This window comes from Octodon degus, unplaced genomic scaffold (assembly GCF_000260255.1).
Source record: "Octodon degus isolate 3935 unplaced genomic scaffold, OctDeg1.0 scaffold00295, whole genome shotgun sequence".
Lineage (NCBI taxonomy): Eukaryota > Metazoa > Chordata > Mammalia > Rodentia > Octodontidae > Octodon > Octodon degus.
The window spans coordinates 1,223,351-1,245,836 of record NW_004524871.1 but is presented as its reverse complement, the minus strand read 5'-3'; the positions used below and the strand labels follow the sequence as shown (position 1 = coordinate 1,245,836).

Here is a 22,486-nt window from a genome sequence, read left to right as displayed (position 1 = left end):
ACCGTAACAATGGTGACTACCTGTAATCCTGGCACTCAGGAGACTGAGGGAGGAGGGTTACCGTGAGTTCAAGGCCAGCCTGAACTGAACATAGTGAGACCCTGTCTCCAAATAATAATAATAATAGCAATAATGATAATAGATCCACACACTGCAGGGGATGTGGAACAACCCCAGTGTGGACCAGCTGGTGAGTGGATGAGCACAGGGCTGTAACCAGGCAGTGGACAGGATGTGGACATAAACAAAAGGGCGAGGGCACAGCTCAGGCTCAGCCCCGACTGCTCCCCAGCACAAAAACTAAACTAAGACAGAGGAGCAGCATCTGGACCCTGCTGCTGTGTGGCTTTGGGCAACTCAGAAGTGGCTGCAGGCTGAGGGCCAGGCCACACAGGGACACAGGACCCAAGGGCCCCCCTCTCCCAGGGTCTCAAGGATGTGCTGTGCAAAGGTGAACTGGGGCTGAGGGGTCAGGAGGCTGCTCTCCGACCGTTTCGTATCAAAGAAAGCAATCAGAAGGGAAGAAAGGAGAAGCTGCCCGGGCCAGCTCTGGGCCAGCCGTAGAACTAAGTCTCCATCGGCCGTAGCACACCGCCCTCCTTGTAACCAGGACCTCAACACCAACACGAGGTCACATACGAGACAGAAGCCTCATTCCTCTGTTAACTTAAGGAAATCTCAACCAAATGCAGCCTCCTGCACGGCCCCACCACAGTGGCGGTTACATGCGGGTAACGCCAGTGTCCGGCATGGGTTCCACAGAGGAATGAAGGGCCCTCATGTGTCCACAGAGGCTAAGGCAGAAGCTGCTGTACTGGGACTCTGCCAAGGTACAGGCGGGGACTAAATTTATCCTTCAGACAGACAAGACTTTGCCCAAAAAAGGAAACTCTGACTGACACTCAGCTGAATAGTTTGATGACACCTCGGATCTCTTCACTGAGAAGCGCTGCATGTCATGCACCAGCCTGAGAGGCCCCTTTCTCCTTCCATCCCTACTGAGATCGGAGAGAACCACTCTGTGTCCCCACAGCAGGGTCCAGTTCACCGTGACACTGACAGCTTCAGCATCCATAGCAGGGCATGGTGTCCTCCCTCCTGGAGTGAGAGGTCGAAGCAAGGCCGCACTCTGTACCTGTGCTGCTCCGGGAATGAGGACTGGCGGGGAGGGCAAGCAGGCAACCTTGGCACCGAGGCCATTCCTCCTTTAGCTCAGACAGCCTCCGTCTGCAGTTGGGTGAACCTGAGGATATGGGGTTCAGCGTCAAAGAGTAGTTGTCCCCTCTCAGCAGACTCCTCTGCCAGGCATGAGGGTGCCTGGTACTCCGGGAGGCTGAGGCGGGAGGACGGCAGGTACAGACCTAGTCTGCACAACTAGGGACTTCGCAAGATCCTGTCTCAAAATAAAAAGGGGGGCAAGGATGTAGATTAATGAAAAAGCCCTGGGATCAATCCCGTCCGCAGAAAGGAGGGGAGGAGGCTTTTCTCAGCGCTGCAGCTCACCTCCTCCCAGCTGACCACATGCCTCTTACAGTCATGTGGACTCCTCCCCTGTGGGGTCCGGGGCGCGCAGGGCTTCAGGAAGGAAGCTGTGGCCATTACAGGGTGGGGGGCAGCCATGGGGGAGAGAAACACTGCCTGCCTCCCAGTGAGTGGGAGCCTGTGGGCTCTTGCCTCCTTTCTCCCTACTGTACCTCCTCTATATCCCATGAGGAGTGTGCAAGATTTCATGTTAGTGTATGAGGCAGGACGAGAACTGTATTAAATGTATTATAGAAAAAGACACATAGCCATCAGTTCTCGCTCTTGCTTCTAAAATGCTCATCCCAGCATCCCTGCCACTTTCTGAGCAGCGCTGGGGTCCTCTTTCCTGTGCGTCTTTAGCTGCACTGTCCTGGCTGCCTCCCTATCCCAAATGGATTCAGCAACAGTATTTTTCATGGTCATTTTGGTTCCGGGGAAGTCAGAAGGCACATGGGGCCAGCCCTGGTGCGTGCTCTAAGGTGGATGTGAATGTGACAGCATGTTTCTCTAGGCCTGCCCTTCTGCTGGATGGTGCTCAGCAGCAGCACTCAGCAAACTATTGATTAGACCTCATCACGACACTCCATGTGGGCGGCTTGCCACTTAGCTCAGTTGTTGAAGCGCCTTGCCCACAGTTTGATCCCCAGCTCCACATGCCACACCACACCTGCCACTAAGGCAGCCTAAACCAAGCCCCCCCCCCAAAAAAAAAAATCCTTCTTAACCTTTGGGCTGACCAAATAGCTCAGCAGATTAAAGCGCCTGCAAATGGGCTCAGGGGCCGGGGGTTTGATCCCTGGACCTGCTGTGCCAGCCCTGCCCCCAGGGTGCCATGAGCCGGCAATTGAGACTGGGCTTGGTGGTGCACTCCTGTAATCCCAGCTCTTGGGAGGCTGTAGACAGGAGAATCACTACCAGTCCAATCTAGTAGTGAGACCCTGAACACCCTGTGGACTCTTCCCTAAAATACAGAAAAAACTGTACTCATAGCAAGAGGAAGGCTTCCAGCGGCTTCCGCAGCAATGTGTCTTCTCCTGTAATACCTTTTTTTTTTTTTTTGTGGAACCGGGGATTGAACTCAGGCCCTTGCGCTTGCCAGGGAAGTGCTTATTCTACTGAGCCGTCTCCCCGGCCCCAGTAATACACTTTTCAGTTAAACATTCACCATATATTCTGACCACGCTGCAGAAATGCCTGTGCCTGACGAGGCAGCGCAAGCCCACCGGCTTGCCCACCCCTTCCCTGCCCCTGTGCTGTCCTAGCCTGGACCCGCTCTGTCAAGTGGCAAAAGAAATTCTCAGCAGCTTCTTTTCGTTCAGAGGTCCCACGTGTACTGTAGTTCATTTTGAACTAATGGCTGATGCTCTTTCTTGGGACGGCATGGCACAGGCAGTGGGCGTGGGCTGGATTCGTAGGATTCGCAGCGTCCCAGAGACCCCTGACAGTGGGGACGCTCACGGTCAGCCTGCACACAGGCAGTCCCAAACCACTTCCCTCCTAAGCCACATGTCACGGAGACAACACACTCAGTAAAGGCTGGGCCCAAGGCCAGTGTGCAGGCAGCCCCGTGCACACATTTACCCTGGCACCGCGTGGATGAGTACGTGTGCTAACCACACACACACACACACACACACACACACACACACACACACACAATCAATATGCAGCCCACACCAGCTTTCTGAGAAAGGTCCTATCTCCACTTCTGGGGGCCTCTGTCCATCAGGAAGAGATGGGGCCCCAGGAAGGAGGTTTAGTACACAGCAGAATAGCCTGGTGACTTTCTATACTGTTTGATTGAGGGGCTATCTGCTTCATATTCCAGTTCTAACCAGTTACATGGGAATGGTCAGCAGCCCTGGCCTGGAGCCTGGCCCTCAGATGCATGGTCCTCAAGCCACACATGGCAGCAGTCAGATGGTGCAATAGGTCTCTGTGCAGGGAGGGAATTTGTCTTGGAAAGATAATGTAATGCATTGGCAGCAAAAAACAAGGAGAGGACTCCAAGGCACAATTCAGTGGCCACATTGTGACCTGGGCCTGCGCCTCTCACCACCTCCTCGAGGAAGTCCTCAGACACCCACAGAGCGTGAGCTGCCTTCTACAGAGCCTTCTTTCCTAACAGAGGCAGCCGCCTCTGTTCTGCTGGGCCTGCCTACACCTCCCTGCGAGATCCACACACACTTAGCACAGACCACCCAGGGGCCTTTTCAACCAGTTTTTCTATATAAACTCGCAGTGGTCTGCACAGCTTGCTAGGCTTCGAGGGGAGCTTCCCTGCAGAGGACCCAGGGTCCACATCGCTGCCAACTCTGAGAGACGCAGCTTGCATTTCTGACTGCGCGAGTGAGGAGACTGAGGCCCGGGGCAGAGCCGGCCTACCCAGATTGATGCGCAGTTAGGCTGAGCCTCTGCACTCCGGGGTGGACGCGGGTCGGGCCCAAGCCAAATCAGCGACGTTCAGAGGCTGCTTTTTTAGGAAAAGCTGGCACCACTGGCATTGCTCCTTGCCCACAGCCTGCGAAGGCATCTACAGCTCCCTGCTGCACTGGTACCCTTTTGGGGGATCTCCATGTAGGGGATGGGGATGGAGCCTGTCCTCAGTGTCCCTGCATGAAAGGTCGTTGGTGCAGAGGAGGCCGTGTTGGGCCACGTGTGGCGCTGCCAGGCCACATGGGGTCTGTGGGCCCAGCTGTGGTGACCCCTGGCCCTCTCGGCTGCTGCCTGGGAGGGATAGCAGCCTTGGGGGAGCCCACAGCTCTCAATTATAGCTGTGTCCACGTGAAGGGGGTGGATCTGGGGCTGGCATTTGGCTCTGGGGTGAGCACTTGCCCAGCAGGGAGCAGCCAGGGGAGGAGGGCCCTCCACCATGCCAGGGCCTTGCTCTGCACCACGGCTGCCCCCAGCCTGTGACACGTACACTGTGTGTCCTTTTTCTTTCCTCTTTTTCTGTCTTTAGGGTTAGCCGCTTCTTCAGGCATCTCGAGTTCACCTTAAATTGGCTGAAAAAGAAAGAAAAAGAAATAGGCTGAGAAGCCGAAGTGTAGTGTGCTTTTCTTTTCCACTTTATGACTAAAGTAATTAACTGCTTAGACTCACAGCTTCCTGGAAATGTTTTCAGAGTAGTAAGGTGTTCTTTCTGCTCACTAAGAGAGACTTCTCCACCTGCTCTAGCACCCTAAGGCGGCCATGTATGGGAGTCCCTCAGGTACCTACTAAAGCCCAGCAGAGTTTATACTTGCAATCCCATGGAAAATTTATTGGAATTCAATATGTTAATTCCAGTGTACCACTTCCAGTGCAACGCATGGAAGGCACTAGTTGTGGGGAGCCACGACTGGGGCAGCGCCTTCAGTTCTGACTTGGAGACTCATTCCCAGCCGACAGCATGAGACCCTCAGCGTGGCTCACACATACACCCAAAAGAACCTGACTGGTCTGACAGGGCCTGGGGCTGTGGGCTGTGGCCTCAGGGCTTCACCTCCCTGGGTGCTGCTTTCCTAACCACACCTCACCAGGCCCACTTGCACTGTGTAAAGGCAGCTGAGGGGTTTTATACTGGGGATCAAACTTGGGACCTTGTGCTTGCTAGGTAGGTACTTGTGCCACTGACCCATCTTCCCCGCCAGTTGCTCTTCGTTCAAGGAGAGTTTTCCAACTGGTCCTTCACAGTGCTGTGATTGGGAATCATGAACGATATTCCCTGTTTATGCCCGCATCCTGTCCAGAAGGTCCTCAGGCATCATCAGAATTGGGGGGCCAAAGTCTCCTTTGATAACAATGCCCATATAGCCTCCCTTTGCTAGACACACCCAAAAGAACCTGACTGGTCTGACAGGGCCTGGGGCTGTGGCCTCCAAGGACGTTAAGGGGGGCAGATGGTGGCACTGCCCTTGGTCAGCAAAGAGGAGCAGATCTGGGGTCCCACTGGGGAGCTGCCACATGGCGTGGCACAAGTTCTCCAGGGCCCAGGGGACAGCTGGGTCTGTGAGTGTGGCACTCTAGTCAAACGCTTGCTTTAGGAATGAATGTGAGGGTAACTCCCTGCAGACTGACACACATTGTGAGGAAGGCGGGCTGCCACCGCACAAGGCGGAGCCAGGAGCCTGGGCACTACCTGCTCTGCTGAGAGTGTCTGCCCACGTGACCCACCTGCCCTGCCAGAAAACAGGGCTCCCCCGCTCGGCACCCTGCCCAGCCCTGGTGTCCCTCCCTTGGGAAGGGCAGCTGCAGGCCATGGGGCCTTTGTCACATGACAAGGTAGCTGCCCTTCCCTGGCAGCTGGCATGCACAGTCCTCTGACAGTTCCCACGGATGCCTGCCACGCTAAGGTCCCTTAGGGTGCACGACCTCCGCTGCTCTCACACGGTCATTGTACTGGGGTCCTCACCACACCCGTGGAATCCGACGTCCAGCCCTTCTAAGGTCTGTCAGACCAGATGGAGGCCTGGACCCGGGGGCTGGCAAGCACCAGGGGAGCTAATACGTGGAGAGTACCCAGCACGGTGTGGGCAAACAGGTGCCATCAACACCATCCCTGGAAGGAGGGGCTCGAGATTATGGACCACACTAGCTCACCGAATTAAAATTTGTTAATAAAAGCTTTGGGCTGGGTATGGCAGTGCACACCTATAATCCCAGCTACTCGGGCAGCTGAGGCAGGAGGATCACAAGTTTGAAGCCAGCCTGGACAATTTAGTGAAGTGGTGTCCCAGAATTTAAAAGTTAAAAAGGGCTGAGGGCGTAGCTCAGTGCTCACCGGTTGGCTCGCCAGTGCTAAGAATGAAGCGAGGGAGGAGCTGGCTGCGGGCTGGAGTGCTAGGAGCGCTGGTCTGCTCTCCTGGCTTCAGTGGACCCGATGGCCAACTGCAAGAAAAGCCAGGGCCCCCGAGCAGCGGGCGGGGAGAGCAGAGAAGCACTAGTCCCCTGCCTTCCAGTGGTTCCCCACACTCTATCATGTTCTCGGGAAAGTTTTATTTGGAAAATGAGCCTCGTTTTGGGGACTCAGCTGTGCTGTTTGGAAGGCTGCCCCTCCGCCGCGCCTACACAGAAGCCTGAGGTGCAGGAGCTCACTACTCGGTCTGGGAGGGGACAAGACGTCCAGGAGGCTCGGGGTCCTGTGCTGTGCAGGGATGCGGAACACCACAGCAGCCGGGGGCCCTGGGAAGCTTCTTGGAGCTGGAGGCAGGACCCTCGCGGCAGAGCCGGGACAGGGACACGTGCGCAGCCACAAATGAAAGAGACACAAATGAAAGACAATATCCGGGCCTCAGTGTGGTCCAACAGAGCAGGGCAGCAGAGCGGCACAGCAGGGGCTCCGCCTGGCTGCAGAGCTGGGAGCGCCATCCTCGGGGCTGTGCCCAGGAGATGCTGGTGCGGCGCAGCCACCAGGCGCCCATCGGAGGCTGGCACTAGCCCCTAGAGCCAGATGTGGCCAGCAACCCCGAGGTCCCTCAGGGCCGCTCACCCACGTGGCCGGCCCCCTCCTGCCTTGGTACTGCCAGCGGGAACCTTTCAAGGCTTTCGCTCTCCCTGGCGGTGTGTGGGTCCCCGCAGCGCCATTCTCTGCCTGCATAGTTGGAAATGACAGCTTAGGCGTCAAGTCTGACTGTGAGTGAAGTTCCCTGGATATTTATAAAACATCAAAAAGAGAATCGTGCCAGGAGCAGACAGCCTTTTGTTAAAAGCCCAGTCCGAGGCCTGGGTGCAGCCGGGAGCCGGGCTTCGAGGGCGTCTTTGTCCACTCAGGAACAGGCATCGCTTAAGAGCTCAGCGGGGTCAGGCGAACACTGAGGCCCTGGTCAGCGACTGCTTTCCGATTTTGTTTTGTTTAATGCATGCTTTTACACTGGCTCGAGACCGGCCAAGAGCTCAGCGGATTAAAGCACCCGCAGACAGGCGGGGGCGCTGGAGGTCTGATCCCCGGGCCTGCAGAGCCGCCGCCCCGGGCGCCGGGGCGCAATCGGGACCGGGCGTGCTGGCGCCCACCTGCGGTCCCAGCCCTTGGGAGGCTGCAAGCAGGCGGATCACCAGGAGTCCATTAGCAGTGAGCCCCTGAACACCCTGTAGGCCTTGTCTTAAAAAATACAAAAGAGAGAAAGAAACAAACTGGCCTGAGAAGGTGGAAATCGCCCATCGCCGAGAAAGGCTTTCGACCGCGGAGGGGCCACAGAGGAGCCTGCCGTGCAGCGCTGGCGTCTGGCCCCCACAGCCGGGGAGGCGGCTCGGTGGAATGCGTGCCTGCCTGGAAGCGCAGGGCCGGAGTTCAACCCCTGGCGCGGGTGGGGATCCCTCAGAAGCCCGCCAGGCGGCTCTGGGAGGCTGAGGCTGCCGCAGGGGATCGCTTCGTTCCAGCCCAGCCTGGCACCTCAGCACCAGAGAGACATCTATTTGACGGTTTACAACTATGCAAGGAACTTCACAGTCCAGTTTGACAAGCAAAATCTTCGAAATAAAAACTAAATGTGTAGGCAGTGCAAAGGCTCTAGGATCAATCCCGAGTCCCCCCAAAAATATGCCCGTAGAGTTTGAGCCGTGGATATTTTACGTGTAGGTCTGTGCACGTCCCGCCTGCATCACAGACGTATCCCAAAGAAAGCACCCGAGCACTCCGGGTTTTACTCCTTTAAAACGGCACAGCGCCCGAGACCCGAGAGGCAGCGTCTGCGCAGGCGCCGGCCCGGGGGCGTGGCCGGCGCCTCCGTCACGCAGGCCCCGCCCAGGCGCCGGGTGCTGACGTCACCGTCTGCGCCGCTCTCCTTGGATGCCGGAAGTGGGACCAAAACAAAGGCGCGGCGCCGGGCTCAGCACAGCCCGGCTTCGTGTCTCCGCCGCGAGCGCCCGCGGCCCGGCCGCCGACCTCCGCAGCCGTCCGACCATGTCCACCATGGAGAAACACCTGTTCAACCTGAAGTTCGCTGCCAAAGAGCTGAGCAGGAGTGCCAAGAAATGCGACAAGGAAGAAAAGGCCGAAAAGGCCAAAATTAAAAAGGCCATTCAGAAGGGAAACATGGAAGTGGCGAGGATACACGCCGAGAACGCCATCCGCCAGAAGAACCAGGGCGTGAACTTCCTGCGGATGAGCGCGCGCGTGGACGCGGTGGCCGCCCGCGTGCAGACGGCGGTGACCATGGGCAAGGTGACCAAGTCCATGGCCGGCGTGGTCAAGTCGATGGACGCGACGCTGAAGACCATGAACCTGGAGAAGATCTCCGCCCTGATGGACAAGTTCGAGCACCAGTTCGAGACGCTCGACGTCCAGACGCAGCAGATGGAGGACACGATGAGCAGCACCACGACGCTGACCACGCCCCAGGGCCAGGTGGACCTGCTGCTGCAGGAGATGGCCGACGAGGCGGGCCTGGACCTCACGCTGGAGCTGCCGCAGGGCCAGAGCGGCTCGGTGGGCGCCAGCGTGGCGGCGGCCGAGCAGGACGAGCTGTCGCAGCGGCTGGCGCGCCTGCGGGACCAGGTGTGAGGCGCCGCCTGCGCCGGCGCGGTTGTCGGCCCAGCAGCAGGGCCGCTCGCGCTGGCTGGAGCGACCGTGGACGCGCGGCCGCAGGCGTAGACCCCACGAGATTTCCCGTTGAACGTGATCAGAGTGGAGTGGCTTCGTGACTTCAGGGTGATTGGCCGTGCAGGGGGTGACGGGGCGGGTAAAAAAGAAGCGGGGGGTCGTTCGGTTTGGTTCCGTGCCGTGAACGCTTCCTTCCTCTAACCCTTGCACAGTGCTGTTTCCGTGTAACCTTGGTGCTCCTTCGCTTGCTTTACTTTTTTTTGTCATCAAAGCAACACTGCAGTTAACTACTGATTCATTCTCATAACTTTTACTGTAATTGTCGTAGGAAATTTTTCAGAATACTGTTTACATTCTGTAAAGTTTTCATGTGATGATAGAGTTCGTGATTGAAAAAAATGCCGCATAACTTCACTTACCAGAAAAAATTAAATGTTCGTTTATATTTTCTACTTACTAAGTAGAATTTTTAAAAGACTTAGAAGGTTTAATATTGGGTGATTTCTAGCTATTTTCCTATGTCAACACTCTTAAGCTCTTGATGAAGTGTGTTAACTAGTGTGGCGCTCTTACTCACATACCTAACGTTGCCAAAGACTTGTTGATTGCTTTGGGGAATCCCTGCGACTGTTCATAGGTTTTGTTTTGATTTTACCAACCAAAAATAGAAATAAATTAGAACTGCATTTGAAGTTCTAATTATTTGTGTTTATTGTTTTGTCTTGAAGCAACACTTTAGAAATTTCACAAATGTAAGTTGGAATGTTTATTTAGCCACGCAAATACTGTAGCTTGAGTCTGCATCCAGACAGCTTGAAGCTGGGAGGAAGAGCTGGGATTGGAAGAAGAGACAGCCCAGGGTCACGCCCCCATGCTGTGCATGCTGAAGGCAAGTCACTGACCACTTTCCCGTGGAGAACAGCAGCTCGCTTTTTTTGGAAGTTTGTTCATCTAAGTTAAGTACTTACAGGTTTTCTTAAACTCTCCTTTGGCTGGAAGCTTTCTCTATAAGAGAATTCCAATGTTTGAGAAAGTACTCAGGTCCCTTCCAAGTTCTTTGAAAGTTTCACAGCCACATGTTCATCATTGTAAGTTGTTTTCCAGTGCGAATGAGGGACAGGCGAAACAGCAGGTATGTGCCGCTGAGGACTGCTCCGTGCGTGAGCACGCACTTAACTGACGTGGTCAGGGAGCCGGCTGCTGCAGCCGTGTGGCCTGCAGACACAGAGGCAGCTAGCTGTGTGGGTACAGCCTGTGTTGTAGGCCTTTGGGACAGGACAGCTTCATTACAGCCAACAGAATAGCGGAGTGTTGGCTCCTGATAATTGTATAATGCATATATTCCCATAAAAGTCTATTTTGTGAGATGCAAAAATGCTTGTATATGGTTGAACTTTCTTAAAATGTTCATTTCATACTAAATGAATGTACATTTTTATGAAATATTTTCAAAAGCACTGTAGGCCCGTGGGTTATTTCTTCCTTTTCGAAGTTGATGCAGTGTTGAAATGAAAATTACAGAAATTTGTTAAATAAATCACTTTAAGCTGCATGTTATTGCATCTGAGCATGGATCCCCCTTAAGCTACTTAGAGGCAGGCGATATAGTTTAGGGGGAGAAGACATGCCTAGCGTTTGAAAGGCCCTGGACTTGATCCTAGCACCCCATGCCCCCCCCAAAAGATTAAAAACCCCGTAAGAAAGATGTCACCCATAGATTTGGCTGGAAACGTCTGTTTTTGCACGTGTTCTCAGTCTAGCACCAGAGTGCCCACGCAGCAGCGAGTGAAGGTTTCTCGCCCATTGGCAGGAGCCCTGCCTGTCCTTGCTGCTGCTGCTGCTGCTGCAGTCATTTCTTCTCAGCAACCAGACTCCTCTTCTGCCTGAGCCGACCCCGACCACAGACAGAAGTGAGCTAGGAAGGGAGCCGCCCAAAGGTGCCGGGGCAGGCAGTGTGCAGTCTTCCTCAGCTACTGGCCCGGCTTTGAGTCCTTTTTTAGTTTTCTGCCTTCAGATGCTGTTTCTAACCTGGGTTGAGAGTTAATAGGAAAAGACTATTATGAACTAACACACATATTTTCCTGTCCTGTACTTATAGTCCAGGGCAAACCCAGATGTCACAGCCGGAAAACTTTAGCTAAATCTGTTGCCCTGAAGAGGCGCGAGCCTGGTGTGTGAGGGCCTGAGACACGGGGCTGGAAGGGCCGGCTGCCCCTGCTGCTGCCCACTAAAAAGACCAGACCAGCACTGTGGGTGGGGCCTGGCTTGGTGTAGAGCCCACCCGGCTTGCTCCAGGCCCTGGTTCCACCCAGCACTGCCTGACCACCTTAGCAACCAGGTAGAGGCCGGGTCAGCAGACCAGGACCCCAGCAGGGAGTAGCCCCTGTCACTGTGCTCCCAGTGTCTCCCAAGGCCACAGTCCCGAGCTTGAGGCCTGGGCCCAGGAGCACAAAGGTATGCGCCAGGGGCCTTAAACCACTTAAGAGACCTCCGTAGTTGTGGTTTTTAATTAAGTACCCAGAATTAGTAAAAGGCCTGCCTGCTTTTCACAGTTTCATTTTGTACCAACAGACAGCAGGTCCACCAGAAGCCAGGCAGGACCTTTACCGTCTGTGTCCTGAGCCCGGGCTGGCAGCTGGCACAGGGACACAAGCTTCACTGGTTTTCTTGTAAGAAGAGTGCTGAGCACAGCCGTCCCTGCGCACCATGCTCACCCTCCTCCGTTTTTGTCCAGGCCCCTGCCCCTGGGGTTTGTGCAGTCTCTTCCCTAAAAGGTATCAGGGTGAGCAAGCCCTGGAGGATACACTGAAGGATGGAAACCAAAACAGACCACACACCAGCTTTGGGGCTTCTCTCTAGAGGCTTAAAAATAAACATGCTGCTCTTCTTAAGTGCCATTCAGTATAGTGAAGTAGCAAGGGCATGCACATGGAAAAAAGGACATGGTATAAAAACATCAAGATGAATACTGAAGATCAGTGTAAGCTGGGATGGACACGGTGGCAACAACCTGGAGACCCGGCTTCCCAAGAGGCTGAGGCACGAGGATCCCAAGTTTAATGCCAGTGTGGGCCTGAGCAAGACCTTGGGATAGGTGACGGGAAGGAGTGGCGGGGGGCACGCAAGGCGAAGGGCATGGTTGCTGAGAATGGTTGTTCTGTGGAGGGGGCACAGCTCCAGTCGCCGTTCCCAGGTCCCCAGGCCCTGGAGAGGGCTGCTGTAGGCCCAGCTGAGGCTCTGTGCTGCTGGGCAGGGCTGGCCAGGGCATGGGGCTGCCCGCACCTCCCTACCATGGGGTGCAGATGCTGTACCGTCCTGAAGGGAAGAATCCTGAGGTAGATAGTGGGAGCACAGAGCAACATTTTACTTGCCTTGACAGTTTCAACTTAGATATTTTTTCACAAGACAATTTAAAATGCAGAGGATTGCTGTGAGTTCAAAGCCAGCCTGGGCTACATAGACTGTGTCTCAAAGAAAAAAAAAAAATTAATTCCATTTAGTAGGTGCTTCTTCTCAGACCCCGCAGTCTAATGATAAAAGCGTTTGGCGGAGCCGTACTCGCCTTCTCCTGGTGTCCCTGTCCCTGATTCATTTCTGCAGCCATGAGGATTCTGTGACTTTGGGTTGTTGCAGTGGGAAAGCCGACCACAGATGGGATATAAACAGTGACGCTCTGCTGGTATTTTATTTGGGGGCTTGAGGGATGTTTGGGGTGGTGTTGTAGTGGTTCGCATTTGCCAGCACCAGACACAGGGCTCTCGCTGATGCGGATAGAAGCACTTCTGCAAGCATAAAGCCAGAAACAGTAACAAACAGAGCAAAACAAGCTGCCCCGCTTCCTCTAGCGTGTGCGACCAGCGGCTGTCCCCGGCACCGGCTGCTGTTCTCATCATGTGAGGGCCCTTCGCGGGGGGGAGCGCTCACGGTGGTCTCTGAGGCCCCCTCACCGCGCTGCTCAGCGCTCTGTGGCCTGCTCTGTGGTAGCCCTTTCAACTGCAGTCACGTGGAAGTTCCATGTGTGACACCTAAGACCCTTTGAAGCCCGTCTCTGGGCCCTGGCCCTCACACGGCCTGTGCGCCCCTTTTCACAAATGCCAGGGACATGAGGACACACGAGCCACCAGGGTAAGGATGTGCCACCTCATAGCCCTCTGTGCTGGCCTCGTGCCAGTGTGCAAGGTCTCAGGCTGCCAAACCGTTGCCCTGGGCCACGGGACCTCATAAGCATCTCTGAGGGTGACAAATGGAATGCTGTGGGTCATCCAGTGGCCCTGTGGCGGCTCCGGCTTGGAGGGCACAGGTGCTCAAGCACACACCTGTCCAGGGCCAGGACCACATGATGGCGAGCCCCAGGCGGGCTGGGCCCTGAGTGCTGACCTTGCTCTCCAGGGCAGGCATCTACCCAGCCCATCGCCCAGGCCAGAGTGCGAGGGTCACAGGTACCCTCAGAGGTCCAGCACCCCTTTTGCACAGAACATCCGTGGCCCGCAGTCACCAGTGCTGGCCTCTTCAGTCTGGGGACCCCTAGGGCATCCGTGTGACCTGAGGGAGCCACAGGGCAAAGGCTGTCACTGGGTCTCACATTCTAGGGTAGGGTGGACCAGGCCGTGGACACAGGACACACGTGGAGATGTCCACGCCTCACCAGTCACCTGCCACTGAGGGCCCTGCCGCGCTGCCTCCACCAGCTCCTCCTGTGTCTGCAGGGAGCTGGGCTACTGCTGCACACGTACCTCACCCACACTCGGTTCTCACCTCAGCCGCACACATGGCTGCACACGTGGCCTCATCTCCTGCCGGGCCTCGGAGGCCCAAAGCAACACCTGCCATTCTTGTTTCTTATCTTTCTTCCAAGCCTTGAGTCCACGTTTGCAGCGCTCCTGCTGGGGTGCCACTGTGTGACTGCATCTGAATTCCCTTTGCACCCCTTTCCCGTCCTCGCCTTTCTTCCTCCATCTCTTTATAAAGTCAGTGTGCCCTCCTGTGCCAGCTGAGGAGGGGAGGCCCAGAGTCCGCCCAACCCTGAAGTCACAGACCCTGCAGGTCTGGGAGGAGGTGGAGAAGGGCAGGCCAGGGTCCCCTACCCAAGCACAGTGGGTGGGGCAAGCAAAGCTGGTCACGGGCCCCAGCACCTGTGCACTGTGACCCCTGACCTCACTCTCTTCCAGCTTCCTAGAGAGAATTGACAGCGTGAGCCTGGTGGACTACACGCCCACAGACCAGGTAGGAGCACCCCCAGCCCTCTGGACCACTCGGGCTGCCTTTAAGTTAGGGGGAAGCTCCCCAAGCAGCCACATTCTTGCCCTCGTGGCACTGACCTGCATGTGCCACCAGGCCCAGCCCTGCAGACCCGCTAGGGAGGGGAGAATTCTGCACACAGCCAGTACCATGTGGCTTCAATGTCCCTGAGCCTCTGACCTGCAGGCCACCCCTCCTGCCGGGCCTGGGACAATCCAGGGGGCCAGGAGTAGCTCCCTGGGCTGAGCAGGAACAAAGGGACTCTTGGGTATTGGGGTCAGAGAACCAGGTGAAACCCAAGCGGCATGGGAGGCCCCGTGTCTCCCCTCAAACAGCCCCCCCCACCCCCCACCCTCTGGTCCCTCCCCAAATGGCTAGAGAACAATCTAGAGTCCTAATTTTTTTTTTTTTTTTTTTTTTTTTGGTGGAACGGGGGATTGAACTCAGGTCCTTGCACTTGCCAGGCAAGAGCTTATTCTACTGAGCCATCTCCTCGGCTCCTGGGGTCCTAATCTTGCTCATTTCTGGGACTGGGGCCAAAACTGCCCTCCATCTGTGGAGAACAGGGCCACCTCACACCCTCAAGGTCAGGATATAGATTCCAAGGAGATCTGGCTAAGAAAAAACCTGACCAGAGGGCTGAGTACCAGCTCTGTGACATGAGAGACTTCCTTGTCCCTTTGGGGGCATAGGGGAGGAGCCGGTAAGTAAACAGCAGGTGGATGGGACCCAGGGCTCTGGGTCAGTGCAAGCTGGGCCTCTGCACCCCTCACTGAGGCCTGTAGGTAGCAGGATAAGCCCCTAATTTTTTAAATTAAAATGCCTTGAGAAAATAGAAGCCCCAGAGGCTGGCACTTTAAGGACAGCCCAAGACATGAATAGTGGGGTTCCTGTGGGGTCGAGGCCTCACAGATCCCCAGTTCTCAGCTCTTCCTATGCTTCATGGTCCCTACCTGGCTCCTCCTCCCCAGGACCTGCTGAGATGCAGGGTGCTGACCTCGGGGATCTTCGAGACGCGATTCCAGGTGGACAAAGTGAACTTCCAGTGAGTGTGGCCAGGAGGGGGTGACAGGTCCCCTGTGGCTTGGGGTTGCCATGGGTCACTTCCTCTAGGTGCAGATGAGCCAGCACCTGAAGGGAACCTTGCTCTGCTGTCAGCCAGAGGTCCTGGGTGTGTTGGGAGTGCTGGGCAGAGGCCCTGGCCCTGTGTCCCTCAGAGGCCGCAAGCCCCCAGGCCCCACTGAGCTGCCCATCTCACCTCCTCCCCTTGGAGGAGGACTATTCTCAATGCAAGAGCCTCTGGCCTGCCTGCCCAGCCACCCAGCCACACCCTGGTCCCCAGGGCTCCTACCCAGCCATGCAGGGGTCAGCCGGCATCACCCACATCACATCCTGTTGCCCTCTGCCCTCAGCCCTGTGACCCAGGCACCCCTGCACTCCACCTGTCTCCCCCCAGGGCCAGGCCGTGTCCTCCAAGTTTGCTGTGCCTCTGCCCAGGGCCTTTGCATGTACCATCCCCCGAGCCCTGGCCTCTGCCGGGGCTGAGCAGACCCATGTGTGTTCTGAGTGCCGTCCCAGTGGCACCCACTCCCAGGTGTCCTGAGAACCCAGCACAGCGCTGCCGTCAGAATGTGCAGCCCTGAACTGGGTTGTCTTCTCTGTCTGGTGAGGGATCCCCCTGCAGCAGGGGCCCAGAGCTTCCCAGGAACATGACTAAGGCAACACCCCAGCCCTGTGTGGACTAGGAACACAGGCCCTGGCTGTGGGACCGCACAGGCTCCAAGCCCAGGGCCTGCCTGCAGCTGCTGGGGTGGGGGGCAGAGACCCCTGAAGGGGGCCCAGAGGACCAGGGATGGCGAGGGGGCCGTGCCTCCCTGCTCCAGGGCGAGAGAGCCAGGCACCTTCACAGTGGGGCTCCGTGCGCCCCCACGGCCAAGCAGGACACCACGTTCCGTGCAAACGGCCGGCTCCCTCCGGCCCACAGTGCGGCTTCCACGCCGAGCCTTCCCTCCCTACAGCCGCAGTGGGGGGGGGGTGGCAAGGCTGGGGCCACACGTGGCGTGGCGTGGCGTGGCGCGGCGTGGCGCGGCGTGGCCTGAGCCCCAGCGAGGCCCCGCTCCTCCGCAGCATGTTCGACGTGGGTGGACAGCGCGACGAGCGGCGGAAGTGGATCCAGTGCTTCAACGGTGAGGCCCGGGAGGGTGCGTGCGCCGGTGCCCTGCTGGGAACCGCTGAGCGGAAAACTGACGAGCCCCACTGCGGCGAGTCTGGGACGCCCCCTTCGGCTCACAGCCCCTGGCCCCGGGTGGGTGCGTCTGCTCACCACCCCCCTCTCTCCCTGAAGACGTCACCGCCATCATCTACGTCGCGGCCTGCAGTAGCTACAACATGGTCATCCGGGAGGACAACAACACCAACCGCCTGCGGGAGTCGCTGGACCTCTTCGAGAGCATCTGGAACAACAGGTGAGGGAGGGCTGCTCGCCAGCTGCGGGGTCACAGAAGGCGAAGCCCGGCACGGCGACACATGGCTAATCCCCGCTACTTGGGAGGCTGAGGCAGGGAGACTCCGAGTGTGAGCCCAGGGTGAACAAGCTGGCGAGATCCTGGCTCAGAATTTTTTTTAAAAAGACTGGAGATGTAGCTCAGTCTTAGGCTACCCCTGGATTCCAGCCCCAGTGTCACACACACACTCAAAGGTTCCAGACCTTTTTCTAGCAGGGCTCACTGCTGTGTTTTTCTCCACGTGGCACACCCACTCGCCTTGCTGGCCTAGCACCCGCGAGGACCTGGCTTCGGCCCCCACATCCCAATGCAAGGAACAAGACCCCCCAGCCTAAAAGCTCAGAGAGTCGTGGTCCCTGGTCATCTCTGGATATAACTACACTTGGCTATTTTCTATATGTTTTTGTATGATTTAAGGTTGTAATCTTTTGGGAAGATGGTACTATAATTGAACCCATAGCCCCTCGAGTGTCAGGGCGGCGCTCTACCACAGAGCTACGTCACCAGGCTTTCTTTAACATTTGCTTTTGAAATGGAGTCTCATTGACCTTCCCAGGCTGCCTGAAACTTCTGATCATTATAGGGCCGGCCAGATAGATCAGCGGACTAAATCGCCTGCTTAGGCAGAGTGCAGCGGCCAGGGTTTGATCCCTGGGCCTGCCGTGCCGGCCCTGCCCCCAGGGTGCACAGAGATGGCACCTGAGACTGGGCATGGTGGCACACGCATGTAATCGCAGCGCTTGGGAGGCTGAAAACGGGAGAATCACTACGAGTCCAATCTATGTAGTGAGACCCTGTAGACCCTGTCCTAAATACATTTTAAAAAATACTGATCATCCTGTCTCAGTCTCCCAAGTAGTTGGCATTACATGCACCACTGTGCCCAGCTATAAATTATGACCTCACTGTAACTGAAGTAATCAATCTTTTTTTTTTTTTTTTTTTTTTTGCGCCGAATGCCTTCAAGGCATGACTGGCTATCTTGTGTTGTGGGGATCGAACCACAGCAACCTGAGCCTGACTGCTTTGTTGAAGCAGCCACTTAAAGAACTGAGCTAAGGGGCAGGCCCCCTGAAGTAATCAATCTTAAAGGTTATAGAAACTGATCTTTTGCCAAGATTATAGATTCGATAAGTAGAACAAACTGCTGCTCTTTCTGCTCAGGGCAGTGGCTGGCACTGTGGCTGAGGCTTGCGCAGGGCCCTGGGAAGTGAAGGCTCCCAGGCCCTGCTCACCTACCCAGGGCACTCCAGGCCCATGCCCGCTGCCAGTGTCGGGAGCAGAGCATACACGGATGACTTCCTACCACTGTCCCCAAGCCACCTCCCTGCCCCTGTCACATCTGGCTATTGTCTCCAGCCTCTGTCAGGAGCAGACCTGCTGGGGGTGGGTGTGTCCCCCTGTGGCTCCAGGTTAACGCTGTCACTTCTCTGGAGACCGTGCAATGCCAAGTGCATGCAGGTATGGGGCTTGCTCGGTCACCCGGAAGCTCCCGGCCCAGTGGTGTTGAAGGAGGAGGAGCTGGTGGACTCAGTGGTGACCCACATCTGCCATCGCCCGGATGCAGGGCAAGCCCTGGTGCCCCAGACCCAAGCCTGGCCCTGCCCTGGGCAGCTGGCGGGCAGGGCGGCCTACATTCCGGTGTGAAATGTGTCTGTCACTCCCTGCAGGTGGCTGCGTACCATCTCTATCATCTTGTTCCTGAACAAGCAGGATATGCTGGCGGAGAAGGTCCTGGCGGGGAAATCGAAGATCGAAGACTATTTCCCCGAGTATGCAAACTACACCGTTCCTGAAGACGGTGAGACCCCACCCCAAGGAGCCTGGCCGGCTTGGGTCCTCCGCTGCCCATGGCAACCCAGGCAGCACCCGTAGGCCATGGCCAGTGTCGAGTCAGGACCTGGACACCTGCGCGGAGAGTGAGGTCCCTGAACGCGAAAGTCTCCCTTCCTCCACACACACCTTCGCATTCGGCCCCAAGCTGACATTTGCAGCACACCTGCACCCTCACTGTGCCTCACACCGAGTCAGGTATGGGGTTTTCCAGGCCTGGCTCAAGGTCAGAGTCTGGAGCTCCCAGATTCTCCGGTGAAGGCCGCCCTGGCATGGAAAGGTGTCCTCTGTACATCCACCCACGGGGGCTCATCTGACATCCCCGTCGTGCTGCGTGGCACAGGAAGGGGGCTGCGGTGGCCTCGCCCTGTGACCCTGGCTGGCACTGTTTCATCCCCCCCACTGGCAAAGCTGGCAGAGGTGACCCCAGGAAGCCAGGCCCTGCGGATGGAGCACTGAAGGCTGGGCAGTGAGCGCAGCAGCACACAGCCCTTGCTCCCACGTTGGGCCACCCACCAGCTCTCAAGACCTCCCCAAGCCTCTTTCAGGATGTTCTACCCCCACTGGCACTCCTGCAGCGTCCCATCCAGACTGCCGCGTGTCAGAGGCTGAGACCAGCACAGGCCCACAGGCTCTGAGCCATTCCTGCTTCTGTCCAGCCACACCTTAGTGTTCCACCACTTACACGAAACTTCATTTTTTATTTCCACAGCAACACCAGATGCAGGAGAAGACCCCAAGGTTACCAGAGCCAAGTTCTTTATCCGGGACCTGTTTCTGGTGAGCAGTTTGGTTAACCTTTTGTTCTGCTACCTTAGTGTTGTGTTCACTGAAACTTGCCCATGACTTAGCTTTTGCTGGTCTCCAAGTCTTCACCACCGCTGGGAGCCCCACACTCGTGAGCAGCACACCAGGGTTCCGAGAACTGAGATCAGCCCCCGGGATCACACAGCTTGCAGCTTCAGACCGCCTTTCTGTCCAGGGTGTCCGCCTTATATGTCAGAGCTCACCTAAGAACCTGGGCATCACCTCCGGAGAGGCCCTGGGGCCTGGGCAGCAGCCGCCTGGTGACCCATCGCCCAGGGCTGGCGCGGCGGCCCCTCTGCCGGTCCCGTTCTGTCACCTCTGGGGAACATCAGTGCACAAATCAGGTGCACCCGTAGGCAATGGCCAGTGTCACACAAGACAGGAAAGGGAGTCAGCAGACTACAGCGAGCGTCTGGGCACAGGACCCATCCCGAGTCTGTGTGGCCCCAGGCAGGGACAGCTGGTTCCTGTAACGACAGGAATCAGCTCTGTGTCGCAGCCCTCACACCCAAGTGAGCATTTGGCACACAGGGTAAGGAACAGGTGAAAACAGTCTTCTAGCAGTAGCCAAGACCATGGTGACAGGCGCTTGTAGAGCCAGGGACCCAGCAATCTTGTGGTGCCCAAGGACAGTGCCGCACGACCCCCCACAGCCTAGCGTGTGAGCTCAGGCAGAGAGAATAAATGCCCCACTGCAGCCTCTGCCCTGCTGAGCAGGGTCGCTGCCGTCACCCCCGCAGGCCTGAGTGCTGGTCTCCCCTTCCTGCATGGACAGCCACGCTGGATTAGCCCTGCCACAGTGACCACCTCCTACCTTCTTTCTCTCTCCGAAGATCGTCCCATCATGGGCCTAGGGCTAGGGCTCAGCACAGGACCTGGCCAGGGACACAGTGTGGCCAGGCAGACCCCGGCCTCTGCAGCCCTGCTGGCTTCCTGCTCCCACCCCTGTGGCTCTGAGAGGTCCTCACACAGAATGGACGGACAGGGCTCAGCCCTGCACTCCAGAACTGCTGATGACAGGCATTTTGCTCTGTGTCACCAGGGTGTCCCCACTCCCTGGGGGAGCGCCCAGGGCCCCCCACGTGGCCAGGCTGCACCATCAGGCCCTGTCACACATGGGTACTAAAATCAAGTCCGTGAAAACTAAGTAAACAGAACCCATGCCTGTGTCCTCTGCCGGCAGTGGACGCCTGTGCTGGCCGGCAGGCAGGGGCAGGGTAGTGCTGGCTCTGATGCCGGTTCTGTCCCGCCTCACTGGGCTGGGCACTTCCGGGAGCCCTGAGCATCGCCATCTTGCAGCGCTGGGCCCATGGACACAGACGAGCTCCACATTGTCCCAGTATGGACTGGCCAGCACTCCAGCCTCGGGGACACAACCCCAACACCCACAGCTTAGAGGGGGGTTATCTGGTTCACAGTTTCAGGGAACCCAGTCCATGGTGGGCTGGGTGCTTAGCTTTTGGCAGCCAGGAAATAGCAGGGAGCAGCAGCAGAGGGGGAAGGGCAGGGCCCAGACAGACCCCAGGCCACATCCAGAAGGGTGCTGTACTAATCTTCACGTGACGAAGTGGCCATCTCAGGATTGAGGGTGCCAAGGCCCCCGCGCAAGCCCCGTGTGCAGCAACCCACACCCACCCCTTGAGGCCTGGGAGATGGTCCCGGCACCCCCATGCCCAGGAGCCACACGGTCTCATACAGACCCCTCTTGCAGAGGATCAGCACAGCAACTGGTGACGGCAAGCACTACTGCTACCCCCACTTCACCTGCGCCGTGGACACAGAGAACATCCGCCGCGTCTTCAATGACTGTCGTGACATCATCCAGCGCATGCACCTCAAGCAGTACGAGCTCTTGTGAGGGCGGCGCCACCCGCCCACCTGACCTGGCCCGGAGGTGGGCGTCCCCAGGACTTTGATAAGTGTGCCCCAAGCCGTGGTAGTTTGTAGTGTCCAGTGTTGCCTGACTGCTGTCTGTCCTGTCCTGGGTGCGCCTGTGCGTGACCACCAAGCCTCTGGCTACCTCTGTTTCCCCGGGTTTGGTTCTGTAGCTTTGTTTCCACTTAAACACAGCCTCCCCACCCACCCCACCCTGTCACTGCAGACCCTGGCCCCTGGGTGGCACCACGGTGACATCTCTCCTGTGCAGACCCCTCTGACTCACTAACTGGTGACAACTCATCTCGGAGAACTCAGTAGATGGGAACCTTTTAGCTTTCCCGTGACGAAGCTACAGGCTGACTGGTGGCTGCCCTCCCATCACCCCTGGCCAGGCCTTGGGGCAGCCCAAGTGGCAGAGCAGGGTCCTGGGCAGACAGCCGCCACATTCACTACCAGAGAGCTTCTCCTGTCTAAAACAACCCTATGCTTTCCCTCACTTGGATGCAGTCTCCCATATTCTTGTCATTGTTGGTTTAGTACCGGTTTATTATACTGTACATACAGATCACAAAATGTAATCTTCTTTTGTATCACTACCCAACAAAACTTGGTTTTTGTGCCTGGACGGTAGCTATACCTGTGAGGGAAGTGTGCCCCGTTGTGCTGAACAGGCCCGCGTCGATGTGGCCTGCTGCTTACTGCAGAAGGAGGAAGAGCAGCATTCATGGGATGTGCGTCGGTTTTATTAGGCTGGCACTATAAAATACTCCTACACACAGCCAGGCATGGCGGCACCCGCCTGTAATCCCAGCGCTTGGGAGGCTGAGGCAGAAGTTCAAGGCCAGCCCACACTACACCAAGAGACCCTGTCTCAAAGAAAAAAAAAAAAGGATCCGTGACTACCTGCCACAGCCCTGCTCCATGTCCTTCAAGTGAGACTCCAAGCTCAGATGCAGGATGCAGACTGCACCCCTCTGCTGCAGGGAGTGGGGGACATTTTCCCCGGCCCCCTGGGTCACTGCTGACTGCAGATCCGGTCAGTTTCCGGGCAGGTACAAGCAAGCAGCCCCACTGTGGAAGAATGCTTATTGCGGAAGGCCGAGGAGGAAGAGGAGGGCGGCTCCACCCGCCTTCCCTGCAGAAACCTCACAGAGCCCTTCTGCGAGGGTGAGGGTGCATCGTG

At 57.0% G+C, this 22,486-nt stretch overlaps 2 protein-coding genes across 2 annotated transcripts in view; both read left to right on the top strand.

The window, feature by feature from the left end:
• The window catches only part of Gnal (G protein subunit alpha L), a 95,554-nt gene extending 74,137 nt beyond the window's left edge, over positions 1-21,417 (top strand). Inside the window, exons 6-12 of the mRNA XM_023707510.1 lie at positions 14,212-14,266; positions 15,253-15,326; positions 16,409-16,467; positions 16,626-16,746; positions 18,456-18,586; positions 19,331-19,398; positions 21,137-21,417. Of these exons, the coding sequence (XP_023563278.1) occupies positions 14,212-14,266; positions 15,253-15,326; positions 16,409-16,467; positions 16,626-16,746; positions 18,456-18,586; positions 19,331-19,398; positions 21,137-21,283 (655 nt within the window). The 3' untranslated portion in view covers positions 21,284-21,417. The remainder of the gene's footprint in view (positions 1-14,211; positions 14,267-15,252; positions 15,327-16,408; positions 16,468-16,625; positions 16,747-18,455; positions 18,587-19,330; positions 19,399-21,136) is intronic.
• On the top strand, positions 8,279-9,020 carry Chmp1b (charged multivesicular body protein 1B). Its single transcript, XM_004647217.2, has one exon. The coding sequence runs from the start codon at positions 8,291-8,293 to the stop codon at positions 9,002-9,004; it is 714 nt and encodes a 237-aa protein (XP_004647274.2). The 5' UTR covers positions 8,279-8,290; the 3' UTR covers positions 9,005-9,020.
• Positions 21,418-22,486: the final 1,069 nt, after the last annotated feature.

Excerpts from the sequence above, each read along its gene's own strand:
- Chmp1b (XM_004647217.2), top strand. The coding sequence starts at position 8,291 with ATGCCGGAAGTGGGACCAAAACAAAGGCGCGGCGCCGGGCTCAGCACA.